The sequence below is a fragment of the Columba livia genome, chromosome 1 (assembly GCF_036013475.1).
Source record: "Columba livia isolate bColLiv1 breed racing homer chromosome 1, bColLiv1.pat.W.v2, whole genome shotgun sequence".
Classification (NCBI taxonomy): Eukaryota; Metazoa; Chordata; class Aves; order Columbiformes; family Columbidae; genus Columba; species Columba livia.
In genome coordinates, this window is record NC_088602.1 from 140,512,244 (window position 1) to 140,532,385 (window position 20,142).

The window sequence follows — 20,142 nt, forward strand, 5'->3', positions numbered from 1 at the left end:
CAAAATGTTTTGTGTTCCTGGCGCCATACAGTCTCTTAAGGGCTCTGATTTCCCCCCCCTCCCTATGTTACGCCCTGTAACTCATCTCATATCAGTTTCTTGGACTTTTGTACCCAGCTGAGGTGTTGCATACAAAACACTGGTGAACACTGCATTATGTCTTCCTTCCCTTTCCTCTTTCTCTCACTTGCTTCCCTAATGATTAACTTGTATCTCCTGCTATTGTCCTCTGTGCTACTTTGTGGCTGGTTTGCTGGCATTGCCCTGCCTAGTGCCCAGATGTGCAGGGCTTTCTGAATCTTTCCTGAAAGCCCTCATTTTCCCCAACAACCTTCTTCTCTAAGGCCATTTTCCCCCTTTTACCTTACCCGAGGCACCTATTCCTAAAAGGATCCACAGTAGCAAAACCAAACCCATCCAGGCTTCCCTCACTGGTCACTTGGCTTGTCTTTCTGCTTTCCCTGCCTCGGTGTGCTTGGTGAAAGAGAGAGCAGCGCTGATCCCATGTCCACAACACCAACTTTCATGGTCCTAAGAGCTACCAGCTGTATGTTTCAAACCTGGATTTTCACAAGGCAAGGGCATGTTATCCAGGGGTTTTTAAGCCTAGGGCTTCCCCAAAAGTCTAAGAGGACACCAAAATATCTTCACACTTGCTAGCGCTGCCCTCTCTGAGTGCATGTCTTTTGTGCATGCCAGTTGGGTGGAGTCAGTAAAGGGACCAAAAGACTATTTATTAGACTGCAAGCTGGAGAATGTTAATGATGAAAGCTGCTGCTTTGGAGTTTAGAAGGGCATAGTTTTAGCAAAAGCATGAAGTTATTTTTACCTGCAGCATCACTCATCCTCAACTGTCAGACTTTTTTTAAAAGGTGACTACAATTTTAATTTTGCAATGTTTATTTTTTTAAATATATTTTAGCAATATAAATGATTTGTGTTCTTATGGAATTTTCCAACTGTTCAGGTAGCTTTTTTTTTTCTGTAAAGGTTCTATGCCAGTTCTTAAAACAGAAATCAGTGTGTGCTTTGGTGGTTTTGAGAGTCTAGTCAGGTGCTACATGTACGCCTACTAGGTAGTCATGATCGATATAAAGCTTTTGAATTACCTCCTTTTTTTTTTAGACAGGATGGTTTGATCTAAGGCTTTCTCAGCACCTGGATATTTAGTATTTTGTAATTTTCTAGTACAAAGAGAACAAAACCATAGCTTGTCTTGATTCTTAACCACGTGTTTCAATCCTTCTCTGCTAAATCAGGCAGATGAAAGCATGCCCCAGTCTCAGCAGACCTGGTTGTCTAGGTGGCACTATTGGAGCATCAGCTGCTACTAGAGTAAACCCCAAGGAAGATCTCCATTAAGGTTGACTTAATGCACTCTTCAATTATTATATTCAAAGTGAAATTTCATGGTAAAACTTTTCTAACTCATGGTGAGCTGAAGAAGCCTTTCAAAAATGATGGCAGCGAGCAATATGCCCACTGTTTTATCCACCTCATTGTGGCTACTGGCAAAATACTAGGAAGCTACTATTTTGAAGTTGCTTATGGATGGCAGTTGTTTGGGGCTGAGTGTTTGGTCACTTGTGGGTTTAAATGTTTATAGAGTCCCCTGACAGGTGGCAAATCTGGAATGTGGTAATGCCAGGCTCTTTCCTGGCACTCATCACCAAGAATCTCAAAGGGCTGCACTAAATGTGTATTGATTTAGTCTCTTTTACCAGTGAACTAAGTTGCAGCAAGGCTGTTTGCTCAAGTGCACAGAGGGTTGATGCCAGTTCTGCTACCAGCACTACTTATCCTTTCTCCCACACTGCTACTTGAACAACCCTGCCATTGAACCATCTATTCTTGGCCTCAATGCAAAGCTAAATATTAAACTCGCTGGTTAGGAAGCTCTTTCAGAAAAATTCCTAGTAGCAAAGTATCTGGTGGATTAACCTTAGAAGTGCGAGATACCAGCCATGTTTTTGTTTGATGGATCCCATGGAGAGAAGCACTAAGCAGTTCTGGAGTTGTGAAGATTAAAGCAAATCTGTTCTCAGTGCGGCATGCACAACAGGTACCTCCTGGAAGTGTGACTCGTAAAATGCCTCACAAAGCCTGTAGGAGCAAATGTGACCTTGTGCACTCGCACGTCTGTATAGGCTGGGAGCTGCATGTGGCTGAAGCACAGAGCCTACGGTAGGTTGCAGAACTGGACTGATGTTTGCAGTTCTGCTTCCAGCCATGTTAACTGAGTCATGCTGCAAACAGGGATGAAGCTCATTTTTCCACAAGTCCAGTGCCTTGACCTCCTTGTGACATTACTATTCCACACCTTTTGGAAATCTGGCCAGAACAGTTACAAGGGCGGCTCTTTCAGGATGCACTTGTTAAGTTTAATGCCCTTGAGAGGCACATGCTGTCCTTTTTCAAGACAGCTTAACTCTGAAATTGCTTAGCTCATTTGAGCTTTGCTCTTTCTGTAATTCAGGTTGTCCATGTGTCTAATAAAAAGAAAAAGACTTACCTAATGTCTGTAAGTTGCTCTGATATTTGGGTTAAAGGTGCTGGAAAAAAATGCAGTATTAGTAAGAGAGGGCATTTCAAAGGCACTAATAGGAATTGGATAGCTAATTTCCCTCCATGCCTTGAAAAATGTGTTCTGCAAATATGATCAACTCATACATTACTGATGATATCCAAGGTGTGTGGAAAAAGTAACTGTGCATTTCCACAACTACTTTTTGGTTTTTACTGTCCTGTTCTTACGAATACTAGGAAACAATTCATCAAATGTATTTAACAGTAAACCCCAAGGAAACTGTCTTGGTATAAAATCAGGTTACGATATGCCTTGAGGATGATTGATATGGAGAGAAAGGCAGCAGGTATTAGAAGTGTAATGTTTTAGTTTTATACAGCACCTCCTGGGTGTTGAGGGAAGCGCACAGGGTTCTGGATATAATTTTGTTTTCTACTTGCACTTTCCTCCTGCTTTTCGCAAGTGAGAAGGTTCTTTGAAGCCACTTAGCGCTTGTCTTTGCAGTAGTGATTCAGTATTTCTGTGACCATAAAATGTGACCCGAGGTTGGACTGTGTCCTGCATTCTTTGGGAGGGGGAGAAAAGGACTTCAGGTCTCCCATCTATCCTCTAGTGTTTGTTTGCAGAGACAGGCATCTGTGTGGCTATATTTCAGAAGCGTTCCTCTTTTTATAAATATCTCACTCAATAAACAGAATGAGCAGCTGCAATGTGGTTCAATTATCTGAGCTGTGAATCGCAGCAGGAAATGCTAGGAAGTGGCTGGTCTCGTCCTGAGTCGCTGGTATTGTGCACCAGCGGTGAGAGGGCGCAAATGGGCAGCGAGACTGCAGAACGGGCCCAGAGAGCTGCACCTTGCGGGAACGTGAAGCATAGTGTCAGCTGTTTTGGGTCAGGGGAGGAGTTGCGAAAGTTGAAAGTAGAATGACGTTTTGTAGCTCCGCAGGTGCATCTTTCAGCATGTCTCTATGAACATCCCTAAATTCATATGAGCTAATGGATTGCTGTTGCCTGGACAGTGGTGAGTAGAAAGAAAATGAATGGGCACAGTAAGACGTTAAAGGGCTTTGTGGGAGACTGGAACGTAAGATTGAACAATTTCTGGTTAAAAAGTACTGAGCTGAAAGCCACAGAAGCTGCACTCCCAGAAATAACACAGTGGTGGTGGAATTAACCAGGCCTATCTTTCCACTCTGTCTAAGCCCAGAACACTTAGTACTGAATTGGATCATTTATTCTCCACAGGCTGTCAGTCTTCCTTCCCTTGACTATCAGCAGTGGTGGTGGAGTGATGGGACTCCAGACATTGAAGCAAAACTTCTGGTTCTGCGTGAGCTCCTGAACAGCAAGCTCATAGCAGCACCTTGTGCCAGAATGAGCTGGGCTTGCTTTGAAGCGGTGTCTGAGAGGTTCAAGACTTTCTACGTGTTCCATTTCTTCTTGGACAAGACACCCAGTCTGCCTGAAGTTTTCAGCTTTAGTAAATTTAGCGGTTATTTACCCATGTTGCACAAACTTCTCCTTCCGTTTGCTGGTGGTGAGGGTGCTAAAGTTACATTCTGCAGGTGCCTCTGTCAGCCTCAGCCTAATTCCCTGCTGCACATCCATGATACTGTTGTGGTTCGTAATGGAAGTATTTACCCACTCTTGCTCCAGCACCAAGTTTTTCTCTTCCATTTGCCAGAGATTGGGTCAGGGTGGGGGAGCTGCACATGTACTCTATTGCAAATGCACAGAAAGGAAGGTAGCTCCTTTTGCTTCGTTATGTATATGGATGTAAATCCATGCTGTTTGCACTGCCGTCATTAAATGTCAGCAGCGTGGTTTTGGGGAATAACACACATTGCCTTCCAGGAAGCATATGATAATGTTTGGGGTTTTTTTTATGCTTCTGTAGAATTGTGGCTGTGTTTATTTACAAAGGGTATAATTTGTGCTGTGATTGGAGTATGGGCTTAGAATATGGAGGAATTTTCCCATCAGATCAGATGAAATTTCAGTCTTAAATTTCTTGGCAGCCGTTTTCAGAAATAAAAGCCTAACAGTGACAATTACGAAACTAATGCAACATTCACGAATTGCCCTTTCACTCTCTTTGACTGTCCTTGCATAGTTGCTTTCTGTGTGCTGCTTACTTATTTGGTTGCAAGTTAAACTACTTAAAAGAAAGTGATATTAGCTATATACAAGAAAAAAATACATCACTCAATGGTAGTTTTCTGGTAGTGTGGTTTTCTGCAGTAAAGACAAAACTAATTGCTTATTGACTTCAAAATGCTATGAAGGAGTAAAGTGTTAAATAATAAGTGTGCTCAGATCATGACTGATTTGTTAGTCAAGACTGCATTTTTGGCTCTCTGTAACAGTACTCGTGCACGTATCATAGAGTTGCTGTCAGATTTTCACTGACATAAAACCCTCAGAGTCTCCCCACTTGTGTGTCACTTCCCTTTCCTCCCTCAGCAAATTTCTGAGAAGACCCTTGGAAACTTCACAGACCTTTTGAAAATTAAACCCATCACCTGAAAAGTTCTTTGGTCCGTGGCTGCAGCGCCAGGCAGCTCATTGCCCGTGCAGCACTTGCCCACAAGTGGACAGGCTGCATGCTCGATGGCTCCCTGGGCAGCTGGCTGCATCACTCATGCCATTCGCCCCCACTTCCTTCCTTCCACCCACTTCCCCCTCCCCTGCCTTGGTTTCACACCTCTGTTCCAAAGTTCACGTTGTCCTCTCTCTTTCTCTCTCCCCCCCACCCTGCTTTCTTTTTAACAGCAGGAAAGAATTTCGTACACACCTCCAGTGAGCCCGGTACCAAATTACACTTCCTCGTCACCACTACATGTCCCAGTGCCTCGAGCGATCAGGATGGAGGAAGACACAATCAAACTGCCAGCACACCTGCGTGAGTGTCAGCACGGAGGCTTCTTATGTTCTTGGATTAAGGAGGGTGCGGGGTGGTGTGAGGAGGTGTTTGTTTTTATGGAAGAGATTAGGGAAGCTCCCTGCCTTTAGACATTCCCCCCCCCCCCTTTTTTTTTTTAAGCTCTAGATGATTTGATTTTTCTAAATACTCTTTTCAACCAAAGGAAATTGCTCTTAAATACAATACATTATTCCCCCCACCATTGCCCCCCATCCCCTGCACACCCTGTCAAGGATTTTACTTACTTCTCACGTCAGGCATAAATGTGGAGGCTTTATTTTGATGGGAAATACTATATTTCTTTCCACAGTATAGGAATTGCTCAGCAATGTGCTGCAGTACAAGGTCAGGGTTTCACAAACTGTGGCAAGTGGAGTGCATTTGTGCCTTTGGTATTTTTCAGATAGTTATGTGTCTCACTGTCAAATGCTCCTGTTGTCCAGACTCTCTACTACAGAGTGTGTGTGCTGACAGAGGCAGTGGGAAAGGAGGAAGAATGAGCTTAGCCGTGCACAAAAGGATGCCGCAAAGGAGGAAGGCATATCACTGACATTGGAACAAAAATGAGCTGGGGGCAAGGCAAGAGTCAGGCACTTCCTTGCTGAGATGATTTAATGTTTGAGGAATATGAAAGGCCAAGGGCTGTTGGCCATGAAGAGGTGAATTAGTGAGATAGGATGGGGACAAGGAAGAGCGGAATTTTCCTTTTTGGAGGGGAAGCAGTTCTGATGTAAATCAAGAGGTTTTAAGTAAACTTTTGTCAGGTGTTACATTCCTGGGGTACTTGAGTGACAATGAGCAACAGGGCCAGGAGCAAACCTAACTTTGTGGTTTGCCATCTGACAAATGAGCTTAGGATTTCAGAGGGAGGGGGAAAAAGGGTCTATGTTTATCACAAGACATTCTTATTCCTGTCCTCAGCTGACTTCCAGGCACAATCATTTTCTGGATGCAAACTTCTGGATGCACTTCTGTAGTCCTGTGCTTGCTCCTTTGCTGGCCACTGAGTTGCTCTGCCGCAAGGTCACTTGTTGGCCATGCTGTGTTCTGCATGGCCATGTTTTTGCCTGCTGCTGCCTCTTACTCTCTTCTGCCTATGGTGCAGGGTAGCCCAAGTCGTACCTTTCCTGTGCTTTCTGATGAGCATGAGAGCTGGTGTTGCAGCATTTCTGACCGTGTCTGGTCACTGCTCAAATATCCGTGAGCTCCCAGATCCTGCTTGTCTGTGTGTGTCACTGCTACCCTGGATCCCCAGCCTGTGGAGGACTTGCTGTCACACTTACAAGGCATTTATATCCTTTGCCCAAAACTTAGATATACAAAACCCAACACAGAATCAGTTCTTCTCCATCAGCTCTTCTCCCTCACGTGGCTTTCAGTCCCTGAGATCTGTGTTGTGGGTTTTTTTGTTTTGGTTTGTTTGTTTGTTTTCATTGCATTAGTTAGTACTATTTACTTCTGCTGTGGGAGTCCCTGTCCTCTCCACCGCTAGGCTCATGGCTGGCTTCCCAATTACTTATTGCCTTCCTCCTGGGTCTGACATATGCACAGGGCAGGAAGGCAGAGACCCCTGATATTGACTGTGTCTGCTTCCCACCAGCTAGCCTGCAGGCTCGGTAGTGTGAAAATTATGAGGCTTCCTGTCAGTGAAAGCTTTTTATCCAGTATTTTTAGGTGTGATACAATCTTTCACCTTGATTTTTGTTTTGGTTTTTCTTTTCTTTTTATTGACACTTTCTTAAACTTGCAAGGAGACTGCTTTCCCACTAGTATTTCCACACCAGTGTGACTTGTATGTTAAAACCACAGATGATTAATCATGAAATATCTGTGGAATAGGCTTCCACAAAGTCAGTGTCTCAGGTCATATACATCATGAAGCATGTTTATATGGCCTTACTAGTTGTAGTCCATGGCAGTATAGTATTCTGTAGCTCAGTATGCAGTCAATAGTGACCCAGACATTTTCACCAACCAGCTGACCCAAATGCTGTTAGAACCACTCTTTAAGGTGTATAGATTCATAGGTAGGCCAGAAGGGACCATTATGAATTCCCAAAATGATCTCTGGTATAACTTGAGTTACAGAACTTCATTCAGTAACTCCCATGTTTAGATCCAGTATCTGTTTGAGCTATAACATGTTATGCAGAAATATTTCTGCTCTTCATGTAAAGACTGCAGCGATGCGGAGGATATAAGGTCTCTAGATGTTCTCTCAATGCTTAATTATCCTCCTTATTTGCTTTTTTTTTTAAGTGCCCTATTTATAGTTTGAATTAGTCAAGCTTCAGTTTCCAACTATTAGATCTCATTATCTCCTTTCCTGCTAAATATTGTCAAAAGACTACTCCTGATATAGGTGCTTTTAGGTAAAGTCACTTTTTAACCTTTTCTTGGCCAAACTGGAGAGGGAGAGAGGTTCTTAAGGCTGTCGATCTTCCTGTAAAGCTTCCAGATTTCAAATGCTCTTTGTATCATCTCTGTGAACTGTTTCCCACTTCAGATATCCTTCTTAAAGTGAGGACAACAGAACTGAAGATGGTATTCCAGGAGTAGTCTTCCTAATACCAGGTATAGAGATACCTAACCACTTTTGGATCTTGAGTTGTGAGATTTAAGAGGTATTAAATGGGATTTTGCAATTCCTGCATGGACCCTCTAATTTTTTTGAGACGTGTAGATTCAAACTACCCTAAAATTCAAGCAAGGCAGCTAATTTCTAGTTCAGGCTGTGGTAGTGTCTGTGAAGATTTGGTCTGAATTTGCAAAGTCTGAGCGTTTTTTAGGTCTGAGCTTTTGTTTGCTTCCAGCCTTATTATTGTTTTTGTTGATTAGGTGAAGCATAATAACCTCCCTCAACCCTCCCTCACTCCAGTGCAACAAGGAGATACGGGAGGTTTTTACAGCCGTGCGCAGAGGTGGTAGCTGGACAGGTCTCCACTCATTCTCTGTGTCTGTGACATTCTGATGACATTTACGGAACTGAAGGCAGAGTTCACTCCTAACCCATCCATCTTAATTTCTGCCAGCCTGAAAGTTCAAGAGCTCTGCTACCGGTGTGGCTGAAAGCAGCGGTTGGCCCAAGCGCAGGTAGAACTAGAGACAAACATTTCAGATGGAACACGAAGTGCACTCTGTGGATTCAGGCAGTGTTTTATGCCTTCCTATTAGGAATTTCACTGTTTCTCATGTTTAAGAGCGCTCTGAAGGCGCTAATAGATAATAATATCAGGACAATTAGTAGAGCAATTTCCTTTGGTGTAATAAATTATTTCTTACTGTTTGGTGAGCAAATGGGTCTCAGCTATGCTGAGCTGATTTGATCCAGAGACTGGAAAAGAGAGAACTGTGAGGTTTAGAAGAGTAGAATGCAGATCCCTCCTTGCTGCAAGCATGCAGAGGAGGTTTCCTCCTCTTTGATCAACACAGCTGAAAATATATGGAGAAATCCCTTTTCCTGGGGTGATGTGGAGGCACTTTTCCCCTTCTCACACAACCTTTCTTGTTTTAATTAGCCGCTTTCTTTCCAGCCTGCTCTGCTCCCATAGTATAGAAGTACAATGTAATTAGTATTAACTTTAAAGCTCTGGGAGAGTGAGAATTGTTTTCTGGTTATTGTCATGTTATCTCTCATGCTGTATTTTTCTGTGAAGGACTTTTGACCCATACGTTTAAACACACTTGTTTGCCTATCAGCCACTTCTTACCTACTAACTGAGTATTGCAGGCATTGTAAAAAAACTATCAGTGAGGACCTGAAGAATATGCTTGCATCTACTTCAGGTACGTAGTCAGAAAGTACAGTGATTTCCAGTTTGCTCTGTGCCCCTGGCATGTACGCTGTGGTAGCTTTGAAGCATATCTGGCTTCCACTAGACTGCAGTAATGTCAGATAGAAGGAGAGTTGGGAAAACTGAGATGTTTATTGAGGATTCAGGAGAAGCAAGTTCAGCTCTCACACAAGATTCTGCCCTTGGTGCCTTCTGTGACCCTGGAAGTCTTTTGTTAGTTTCCCCACTCTAAAATGGAAATAACACGACTGCAAAGACTTAAAAGTTGTGAAAATTAGTACAGTGACTGCACAGATATTGTCATAATGGAGAATGCTGAGATAGGTGGAAGTCCTGAAGCTATTTGTATACCCCTTATCTCTAAGGAAACTTACTCCATATTACCACAGAGAGAAAGTTATCTTTTTTTAAATTCAAACCAATCTTTTTGTCTCATCTGGTACAGTGTCATTAGTTACTTATTTTGTGCTCTGGCAAATACCTTGTAGTAAAAAGTTATTGGCACTGGATAGAGGATAGAGCATTTAAGAGATGAATATGAGAATCTGTCCCTGTGTCTATTAATATGCTGTGAATCAGAGAGAAAATAGCATTTTTCTACAACAGCAGCTGTAAGTATGTGCTAAAGGCTTCATGATTTTCTTCATCACCTTCAACATAAAACTTCTTCAACAAGGGACACAGAAATATCAGTGCTGAAAAAGAGCTTGATGCATGCTCTGATCCTGTGCAGCAGCATTCCTGCTTGCACGTTTCTGTTAATTTGTACAGTCTGATTTTTATCTCTGAAGGGCATCTTCTCTTGGGGACGCATGTGGGTTTGTTTAGGGAGATGGAACCTCATGGGCAAAGATTTCAGTGTTTTCTGTTGATACAAGCATGATCAGGAGTTCATTTCTTCCTCTAAACTAGTTACTCTTCTTTCTTTAGTGTCGGCATCATTTGTATGCATACAGCCCATTGTCATAGCAAGGCTCACGGCACGTAGTTTTCTATATACATTAAGCGATTATTCTTGGCAGCAACTAATTATTGCTTTTGCTTTTTTCTGAATCCCCAACAGCCTGCACTGATGTTCAGAGTAAAATGACCCAATGTAGATGTCAGGGTACATGCATCATCTCATGGGGAGAACTTTTACATTGGGATTATAGTGTTGTCATGTTCTTGACTGCACTCACTTTTTGGGGGGTCATGGTAGTGGGGAAAGCTGTGGGCCTATTTGTAAAATTGTTTGACTACTTCTTGTTTCAAATGTAGACTTGGGTTCTGGTCTTTAGTTTTCCAGTGTGTGGTATGTTCCAGGCTACAGGTGATTTTGATGAACTTATAGTATCCAGAGCTGGTCACACACAGCTAGTCAAATCACATTTTTTACTTCAGTAGCTATGTGTTCTTTCTAATTACTTTCTGTTCTACTGCCCTCATTAAGGAAGGACAGAAGGGTAATTTTAGTTTTCTGCAATTATTGTATTAAAGGCTTTAAGTTTTCAGTCAGTGCTTCATAGGAATATTTCTCCATGCCTATTTATATTGGTTTTCGTACTGTTGGTTAGATGGAGACATGTCCGGTGGGTTTGATTGGTTTGGAATCCTTGTGACCCTACGTGTACTACATTCTGCAGAAAAGTCTTCTAAATTAGCCCCAACTGTGGACATGAGTAGTAGGGCAGGCCAGGCAGTTGGGCTCTCAGTTGGGCAGGTTCTTTAAATGCAGGCATTTATCATTCTTGAAAGCAGTTTATTACAAATTTCTTTCTCCTCATCACACATTATTGCTTATATGCATCATTTGTGTTTTAAGGGCACCAGCTTTCTTTTTTTGTTTTCTTTTTTTTTTCTTTTTTTTTCTTTTATTTTTTTTTTTTTTGATTAAGGAATGCAGGAAACAATTAAGAGAAGGAGGAGGAGGAAAAAACAACACTGTCAGGGTTGCCAAGGATCCATTTTTTCTGTATAGTGTCTATTAATTATGCTGCTCTTTTTATTAATCCTGTGGCACCTGTTAATTATTCTGCAATTTTGGCTAGCAGCTGGAAAGCCACTTCGAAGCATTAAGCATATTGTTATTTAGTTACTAGAATATTCAATGCATTGAACTGAAAGTATGTCGTGAGACGGGAAAAAAGCCCTTAACCCTAAGCCACTTTTAGAGCAGCAAGCAATAAAAATATTTGTTTTGGAAGGATCTTTGTGGAACAAAACTGACTGACGCACATACAGGGAAAATAAAATAAAAGCTGCATAAGACAAAAGGACTGTGAGAGGTGGCCAGAATGCCAAATTAATGACTCTGAGACTAATCCTGGTCCCACTGAAATGAGTGCTTAAATTCCCACTGATTTTGGTAGGATCTAGAATGGCCTTTTTTCACAGGTGGCTGGCTTCTTCCAGATCCCTCTTTGCTCTTCTCTGACATTATGGCCACTTAAGCCTCATTCCTTCCTCTCACTGTCCTTTATATGCTTGCCTTTCCTCCTAATCTCCTTTTCACCTTGTACTTCGTTTTCTCTCTGGCTAGCTAGTCCTTTCCTAACCAATCTCAACCCACTACCAGAAAAAAAAAAAAATTAAACCAGCTCAGCGGCACTGCTTACTACAACTAGACCCTTTGCTGTATTTGATTTTCTTGGTGTTGCATCTTCATCTTCCACCACGGGCTTTTCTTGCATGTTTATACAGTGAGCTATGCAGGGCAGGGCCCATCTGCTTCCTCTGTTCATCAGTGCCTCCTGGTCTTTCAACTCATAACAATCTACTGATGGGCTGGCTGGACTGTGGAAATCTGAGCCAGCCGTCCCATCAGCCTCAGTGACCATTACTTTGGTCAACCCTAGTGAAGTGACTGGGATTGTCTCCTTCATGATTGTGAGTTACATCCAGTTGTTAGGCAAACAGGATGCAAATCATGAGCCAGGGAGAAATGGATTATGTTTGCCTCTCACCTGAAGTGGCCTCCTCCACAGGCAGCCTCATGTGCTCATCTGAATTTAACTCATCTACTCTAGCTTGCCTCCTGGGTGTTTCTTACAGTGAATCTTCAACCAGCTTTGAAGTGGTTGTACGGACCTGGGATTTGGATGGGTGGGAAGCCCAGTCTCAGATTCACTCTTGCACTGTGTCTGGGCACAACATAGATACTGCTATTTCACTTAAAAGAGCTTTATTTGGAATATGTTGGACTGGGAAGAGTGAAACCTCATTACTTATTCAGCTGTGAAGGTTGTGGCCTTTGGATCAGGAAAATCCTCCTTTATATTTTTCTGTCACAGTCTTTGTTCATCACTTGTGGGAAACTGAGCCCCTTCTCACTGGGTTTGCATCGTGGTGACTGAGGGCTGCTTCAGTTGTCACCCTTGATGTAAACAGCTGGTGAGTTGAACCCTAAATCTGTTAGCTCCTTACTGCTGCCTTGTCACTGTGGCAGAGGCATCCAGCTTAAGTGTGAAAAAATTTGTCGGGCCAGTGCTGTGAGCTGGTTTCTGCTTGTTGAGAGAGTATTTCAAGAGTCAAGTGCTTTTTTTTATTTTTTTTCTTTCTTTTTTTTTTTTTTTTTTTTTTCTTTTTAATGTACCTGGTTGTGCTACCCAGACAGAGTTAACACTGAGGTTTCCTGTGCCGACAGTCCCCAGTGGAAGCGAGTGAAGGGATGGGAACCTTCCTGCCCCAGTAGGAACTTGTCAAGCAGTCCTGAGGTAGGAGGGCAGGAGACCGGCGCTTCAGGGCACAGAGAGCCTGCAGTGTGGGAGTCCCAGTGGAGCTAATCCTGTCTTTTACGCTCTTGGAAAGATTCACTTCAGGGTTTTAAATCTGCAAAACACAGACTCACCTCTATTCAGAGGGGAAAGGGAGCCATGTCGCTTTAATCTGGGATTCAAGACGATCCCTTGTGGAATTCCCCTGGAAAGTGTGGGGAGGAATAAAGAAGCAAAAGCAGCAGGACATTTATGGTATTGCTGGGTTTGAAGCATTTTTAGCTTTGTCTTAAAGGGACGCTGTCAAGATCAGTGAACCTAAAATAAGCTTGCTTTTCTTCCCTTCCCAAATGTATCTGTTTAATTTTTCTTTGTGTTGTTATAAATGCTTCCATGTTTTTTTGTTTTGTTTTGTTTGTTTTTTTCTTAAGAAATAAAATTAATGTAAAGAACCCAGTGTTCATAAATAGCCTTACAATTAAAGAAAACGCAGAAGAGAAACTGCGTGTAAGCCATGACTAACAACTCCACAATAACAAACCGTTGTGTGGTAAGCGCCTTGCAACAAAACACAAGTGTGGTAGAAAACCCTGTGGAAACATCATAGCACGCATGTGATGTCCACTCCCCTAATAAAAAACAGAGTAGAACCTCTGAATATTGGATGAGAGAACCACTGGCCAGCATTTAGAGGAGCATGTAGTGGGTGAGGAGAGACTTGCTACAGCTTCAAGGTACCAGGGATTAATACAATAGGTCATGTGTATATACACACAGAGAAAAGAATTATTTTATGTCCTTTATGAGAGACTGGAGTTCTTTCTACTGTATGTCTTCTCTCCCCTGTGCTGGCACTCCTCGTCATACTTAACAAATACAGCATGACAGAATCTCCATTAAACAGGTTTTTACATTCATTTTACAACTCCCTATTTTACTGCTGGAGCAGAAAGACTAAATGATTTGTAAGTTTTTTGAAGCCATTTTTGGTAAAATGGTTCCCTCCAGATTGGGAGGCCCAATCCAACACCTCAGCCAAGAGCCTTTTCACAAGGTAATTTTCCAGAGATACTTGGGAAGGGGAAGCATTGTGCATCAGCTATTCCACTGTTGTTGGGTGCTTGTGCACTGTCTTGTCTTTTATGGAATGAGTAAGTTTGAATGTGTTCGCTCCTCATGTAAACTTTGTTTCATGCAGGGCTAGCACACTATTATTAATGTAGCAGTAATCTTTGTTCAAAAACTTATGAGTTATTTATATATTTAATAAGCATATGGTTGGTGATGTTGTGTGTTAATAAAGTCACCACTGACTGGCTTTCTAGAGTCAAAGCATTGGGATACTTGCTCAGCTTCAAATCTTTGTTTGTGAGTCTTTATGCATAAAAATCATACCCTGGGAATAGCCCTAAGCAACCTGCTTTATTTACTGCATGTGCCTGTCTGGTTTTGATCTCCATATGCTTTTGTATATTTTGAATATATGTATATTTTTGTATATACTGGAAAAAAAAGCGCCCATTCTGCACTGGCAGCAGAATTAAGTAGCTCTGTGGCAAATATACAAACCAGAAAATTAAAATGTTAAATTGCATGATGACAAGTTAAAATGAAATTAACATCTCTAGTGATTAACCAGCATATCCTTCCTGCATTTAATGCCCACAGACATTGTATGGGGTGTTCTGCAATCAGTGGAGAGGTAGGGTGAGGGACTTCTGTGGCAAAATCCTCAGAGTTATGGGATTTGATTTAGAGATAGTGCAAGTCTTCCTATTTGAGAGTTTACTGGGTGGGTCCTTGTAGCTGGAGATTCACTATTGAAGTCCCAGAGTTACTGGATTGCATATGCTGCAAAAAACTGGACCCACCTCCTGTAGGCAGGCAATATTCTATCCATGCCCTACGTGGCCTTTGCCCTGTCGTGGTACTGTGACATGCAGAAGGGGTGGGATCCAGATATGGGCTTTTGGCATCACACGCTCCCTTCTCAAAAGAAGAGCAGTAGTTTCATGTAATTTTGGGCTACGGACTATTGGGTATGCCCTGGGGTGGAGAGGGGAGCAATGAATCTGGTGAGAGGAGGTCAGTCAGGAGGGTCTGACAACTACACTGACCACAACGAAGACCTGGTCTGAACAAACCAGGTGTAGGAAGCATTGTGAGAGTCAGCTCTTTGCCAGTGATAAATTTTGCAAATGCTTTCTGGGAAGGGGAAGCTCGAAGAAAACACAAATTTTGGAGGAAAATACTATAATGCTGATAATGAAATTGCACTATCTCAGCGTTCTGCAAAAAAGGTTTATTAACTTATTAATATGTTTTCAGCATTCTCCCGCTTTGAGTTCTCTAGAAGCCTTTTTTTTACGTTTCCCTCAGGTGTCTTAAAGCTTCTTGTTTGCAGAACAAACGTCCCGAAGGGGCTGTGACCTGGTCAGAGCACTGACATATTTTAAACCCACCAGCAGCAAAAAAAACAGAGAATATTTTTGAAGGGAAATTTCCTTTTTGGGTTTTTGTATCCCAGAAAGAATTTCCGATGTAGGCAGACAGTAATTCCCAGCTACATACTTCCTGATAAGGAAACAGCTCCAATAAATGCAGCTATAAATAGCTACCTTTTTATTTTTTAAAAATGTAGGGAGATTTGTTTAGTTTTTCTTTCAAACTGTTGAAAGAAAGGGACAGTGTAGGGTAAGAGTCTTAGGTTTGGCAGCCATAGGCTCTTCACCTCCACAAATTAAGATTTTAATCTGCATCTGTACTTTTAATTATGTGAAGTTTAGATGTCTGTTTATTTCTGCTTATCCTTCTCAAAACACTGTAAAAGAAAAAAAAGTCCTTTTTATATGGTAAGCATAAATTGTGTTCTGCCTTCCTTATGAGTGAAAAGTATTACCTGCTTTAAGCAGAACTCCTAAGGTTTTTACTGTGTGCCTATATTTTAGTGTTTCTCTTTCTGTGTATAGTTTGTTAAGGTGCCTTGTCATCTCAGGATAAATAGCATGATCTTCAGCTGCATTTTTTCATGTTTACTGTAGATGCACTGTAGCAAATTCATAGTTAAACATAAATTTCCTTTTTTCTAAAAGTAACTTGCTGGGAGTATTTTCTACAGTCAGTTTATAAAAACCTCCTGAATTTTCTATGTTATCTCCCCCCTTTTTATGGTTCTGTTTCATGTATTTTTAATTTCATGCCTCTTACTTTGGAGTCTTGCTAAAATTTTCCTTTGCCAGTCCTGCTTTTCCTTGTTCTTTTAACAACACCAAATGCACAGTACCTTCAGAACAAACAAGTAATCATTTACCTACACAGAAATTTATACAGGTGAATAAATTTGGTGCGAGAGCTAGTGTGAAAATGTCTTTTCAGGTTAGATTTCAGGCCAGCTGTACCTGTCATTCAGATTGCAATAGAAAATAAGTGTGTCCACTAGCTTGATTGTTTTATAGAGGGTAAGTCTGCTACATAAATCACCTTGATCAGTGCTGAGACCTCAGTTAGACCTTGGTTTCTGTCCTACAGCGAGGGAAGGGTCTGTGGGTCTGCTTGCAGGCTAGCGTGTCCTGCATGGCTGCTGATGGGCACGTGTCTCCAGCCAAATCCTGAGGCATGTCTGGGGATGGGCTTCTTCACAGGGGGTGTTTGTGCCTGGGACATCCTCTTTACTCACTTGTCCCTAGTTTTCCTGGGGCCAGGGTGAGGTGCCCATGGTGGGTGCCCTGCCATGCACAGCACTGGTGACATCATGGCCAAAGCTCCTGGAACGGGGAGGGTGCAACTTCCCCAGCGCTGGGTGTCAGTGGGGGCTGCCCAGCACAGCAGAGAGGAGGTCAAATAATCTCCCTTTCCCTCCTCCTCCCCCTTTCTCCTTCCAGCGATTTCACAGGATCTTATGACTTGTGGCCAAGCCCCTACTACGTGCAAGGGTGCTCAGCTGCCATGGGCCCCTGCTTTTGGCCCAGTGGTTGTGCCCCCAGCTGGCCCAGAGCCGAACAGATTGCACAAGGGTGCAGCTGGTGGAAGATCCCTCCTCGCCCTTATCCTTTGCTGTTTGCTGGAATGCTATGGCGGAGCTCAGCATGTGCCGCTCCTCAAGCGCTGGTTGCGTAGCCCCTGAGCGCATTGCTTGTAGTCTTTTGTCCTTTGTAGGTACATGAAGGGGTTTTACCTTCTCCCTCCTGTGCACCTCTCTTGACTGCACTCTGAAGGTTGATCTGCATGTGCAGGCCTTGCCACACCTCCTCAACAGGCCTGTGGAACATGCACAATTAATACGGTATTAATTAATTATGGGGAGAAGTCGCTGCTGGCACAAGAACCAAGGCTTGCAGCTTATAAAGTGAATGCTTTGATGCTGAGCTTTAAAGAACATTTCCATCAACTCAAGCCAGCAGAGAGATTCTGTGATATTTAAACCCTTCCTCCACACAGTCCAGAGCTCAAGGTTCTGCCACTCTGGGCACTAACAACAAAAATAGTGGTGGCAAAGCAGGGTTCAGAAAGCACAACCAGGGGTTGACCCTAGTGAGTTAAATTTGCACAAGTCCTAAGTGGAAATGTTGGGGATGAACCAGAAATGGTTTGTTGAGCCAGCTTAATAGATGAAAAAAGCATGACCTTCTGGACCCACTGAAAGGGATAGTTGTCTCACTGACTCGAGCAGCTGCCATTGTTTTATCTAGAGAGTGTGTGTGTGTGAGAGTAAACGTGTAGGTTTGCGTGGTGCTTCTACTTACTTGGCCAATGTTTGGGGGAAGAGAGATGAAGGAACGACTGCCTCTTTGGTTTTATGCAATACTGAGAATTTCTCCCTTTCTACTTCCTCCTTCTCGGTAGTGCAGAAGGAAGTAGCCCCAGTCCCTGCCGGTCCACAAACCAGTTACTCATTTCAGTTCTGCCACTCGAGTGGGTCCTTGTTTATTTCCTAGTGGGGAAATCTCCCTTTATGTATATAAGTTCCTCCTTCCTATTCTCTCTTTCTTTATGATTTCTTCCAAGCAATATGTCTTCTTCAGTTTTGAACCTCCTTGCTGGCTTTCACTTCCTCTCCGTGCTTCAGTGAAGGCATTTTGTCAGGAACTCTCCCCCTGTACACAGATACACAGAAAAAAAAATGGGGAACAAAGAAGTATCTCACTTCCTTGGAAACTTCCCTAGTGGTCTGATTACCTCTGGGCTTTTAGCCGCATTACTCTAGGTAGTCATTACTGTGGTGCTGGGTGTGTTTGAGGCACCTTGATCTTTTTATTAAAGGTTGGTTTTTGTTTTTTTTTTTACTGCTCTTTAAATACTTTAAATACTAACAGTGGTGACAAATATTGTTATTAAATACATGAGGCTTATTTCATCACTGCTCTTACAGCTTGCTTGCTGGTTTTCACTTGTTGAAAGTGAGTGTAACCAAATCGCAGGAATCATTTTCTACTTCCACTTCGTGGTGTTCTCGGGTGCAATGCACAGTGTGGGGTAGTGGTGAATGGGTCACATGTAGTAGAAGAAGTTCATGGTTTGGTGCAGGATTAAAGCCTTGGAGCTCAGCAAAATAGGAACAAGAGGTAGCACTCAGTGTCTGTAAGAGTTAGAACATTTACAGTCCTCCCATTTTTTACACCTTCTCAGTTTTAAAATCATGCCGAATGAAATATAGTGTAGGGACTGGGAGTGCCATCAAAGGTAACAGTGACAGTGAGATGAGCTGTGTTTGTGATGGGCAGACCTGAAGCAGCTGGGCTGTTAAAGGAGTCAGTATTTGCTGTTGGCCTCCTGCCACACCATTATCAGTGTGTGCAGTAATGATGGCTGAATCTCAGAAAGTTTGGCGGCTGATTCAGTTCAACAGAACACCCAGAAGTGAATCCAGATGTCTTTCAAATTGGTTGGATATGCAGTGTTGTGTTGAGTTCTCCATAATTATGATTTTTTTTTTTTTTGTGAGGGTTCTGGGAGAATCTAGCTATTTGGATAACCTTGAGAGCACAGCTTCTCACCCGTGGCCTTTCTGGTGCTCCATCATTTGCAGTGAGAATGTGTGTGCAGAAAAACCCCACGTGAACTCAGGCAAGAGTTAACAATCAAAATTTATTCCAAAGCTGAGAAGTTCTGGATTTTTATTTTTTTTTTAATCTGACATATGTCATGTATCTCTGTGTACATGTATGTATTTAGATAGAAGATAGATAGAAGGAGACTTGCTCAGGTACTTAGGTTTTATGCACAAAGGCTGTTACTCTTCCCTTTTCTCTTGAAGCTAATTAACACTTACAATGTGTTACAACCATTTTTTTCTAGGCAAAATTGTAAAATTACTGCCTATGATCAGAAAAGATGGATGCAAAAGAGCGTGGAAGATGCCTCTTGTGCCACATATGCTGCCCAGTAGGCTTGCAATGCTGTCCTCCCTATGTCTCTACTGCATCAAGCAGGCACCAAAGTGTTAGCTCATGTTTGAGACTAGAAGCCCAGGTTTGAACTGGTCTTTCAATCAGTTTTTACCAGATCGAGTGTACAGTGTCAGCAGTGTTGTATATAGTTTCAAATCTCTGTGTTGGCTTAAAATTCTAGATGTGACTCAGTTGCAATAATGCTTTCTTACTGTGTGCACAGCATGGGCCACTTCCCAAAGACTACTTACGTGAAGGATAGATAATCCACAAACAGTCTTGGTCCCACCTTGGAAACTGAAATAATCAGAGTGGTATAACCCATAGTGTATAAAGGTAGCTCACACTGATAATTTTATCGTGGAATGACTGGGACCCCACTCTGAAACTTTTTCACAGTACAATTTTATATGTCAATGTAACATCAACAATGTAAAGACTGTAGAAATAGAGTTAGTGGTACAAAACCTGTCTCTTAACCGACTCTAAATTACACATATGCTTTGTATAATTCGAGCCTCAGGACAGCCACACTTTAATAGATCCTGACTACTGGAGAAGCAGGGACATTATTATCCTTCTCTGCATGAACAAAATGCCCGGTGTGTCTTTAACACTTAAAATTATGGTCATCTATTATATTAACTCCCAGTGTCACTCAGAATTGGGATGAAAGTAAATTATTCTTATTTTAATATTTTTCTCATTTCTTCTTGAGAGACAGCAACTCATTCATATGGCACCACAGTACAGGGAAATCTCATTGAGAAGGTTGTTGTGGTCATTCAGCAGAAAACAATTACTCACATGAGTAGCT

General features: G+C 42.3%; 1 protein-coding gene across 4 annotated transcripts in view; it reads left to right on the forward strand.

The window, feature by feature from the left end:
- Nucleotides 1-20,142, forward strand: part of ETV6 (ETS variant transcription factor 6) — a 140,206-nt gene that overhangs the window by 41,706 nt on the left and 78,358 nt on the right. For 3 of the 4 annotated variants that reach the window (XM_021297349.2, XM_065033707.1, XM_005509512.3), the window contains one exon: nt 5,300-5,429. In XM_021297349.2, coding sequence (XP_021153024.1) covers nt 5,393-5,429 — 37 coding nt within the window. In that variant the 5' untranslated portion in view covers nt 5,300-5,392. The remainder of the gene's footprint in view (nt 1-5,299; nt 5,430-20,142) is intronic. The other variant, XM_005509513.3, reaches the window with a different exon arrangement.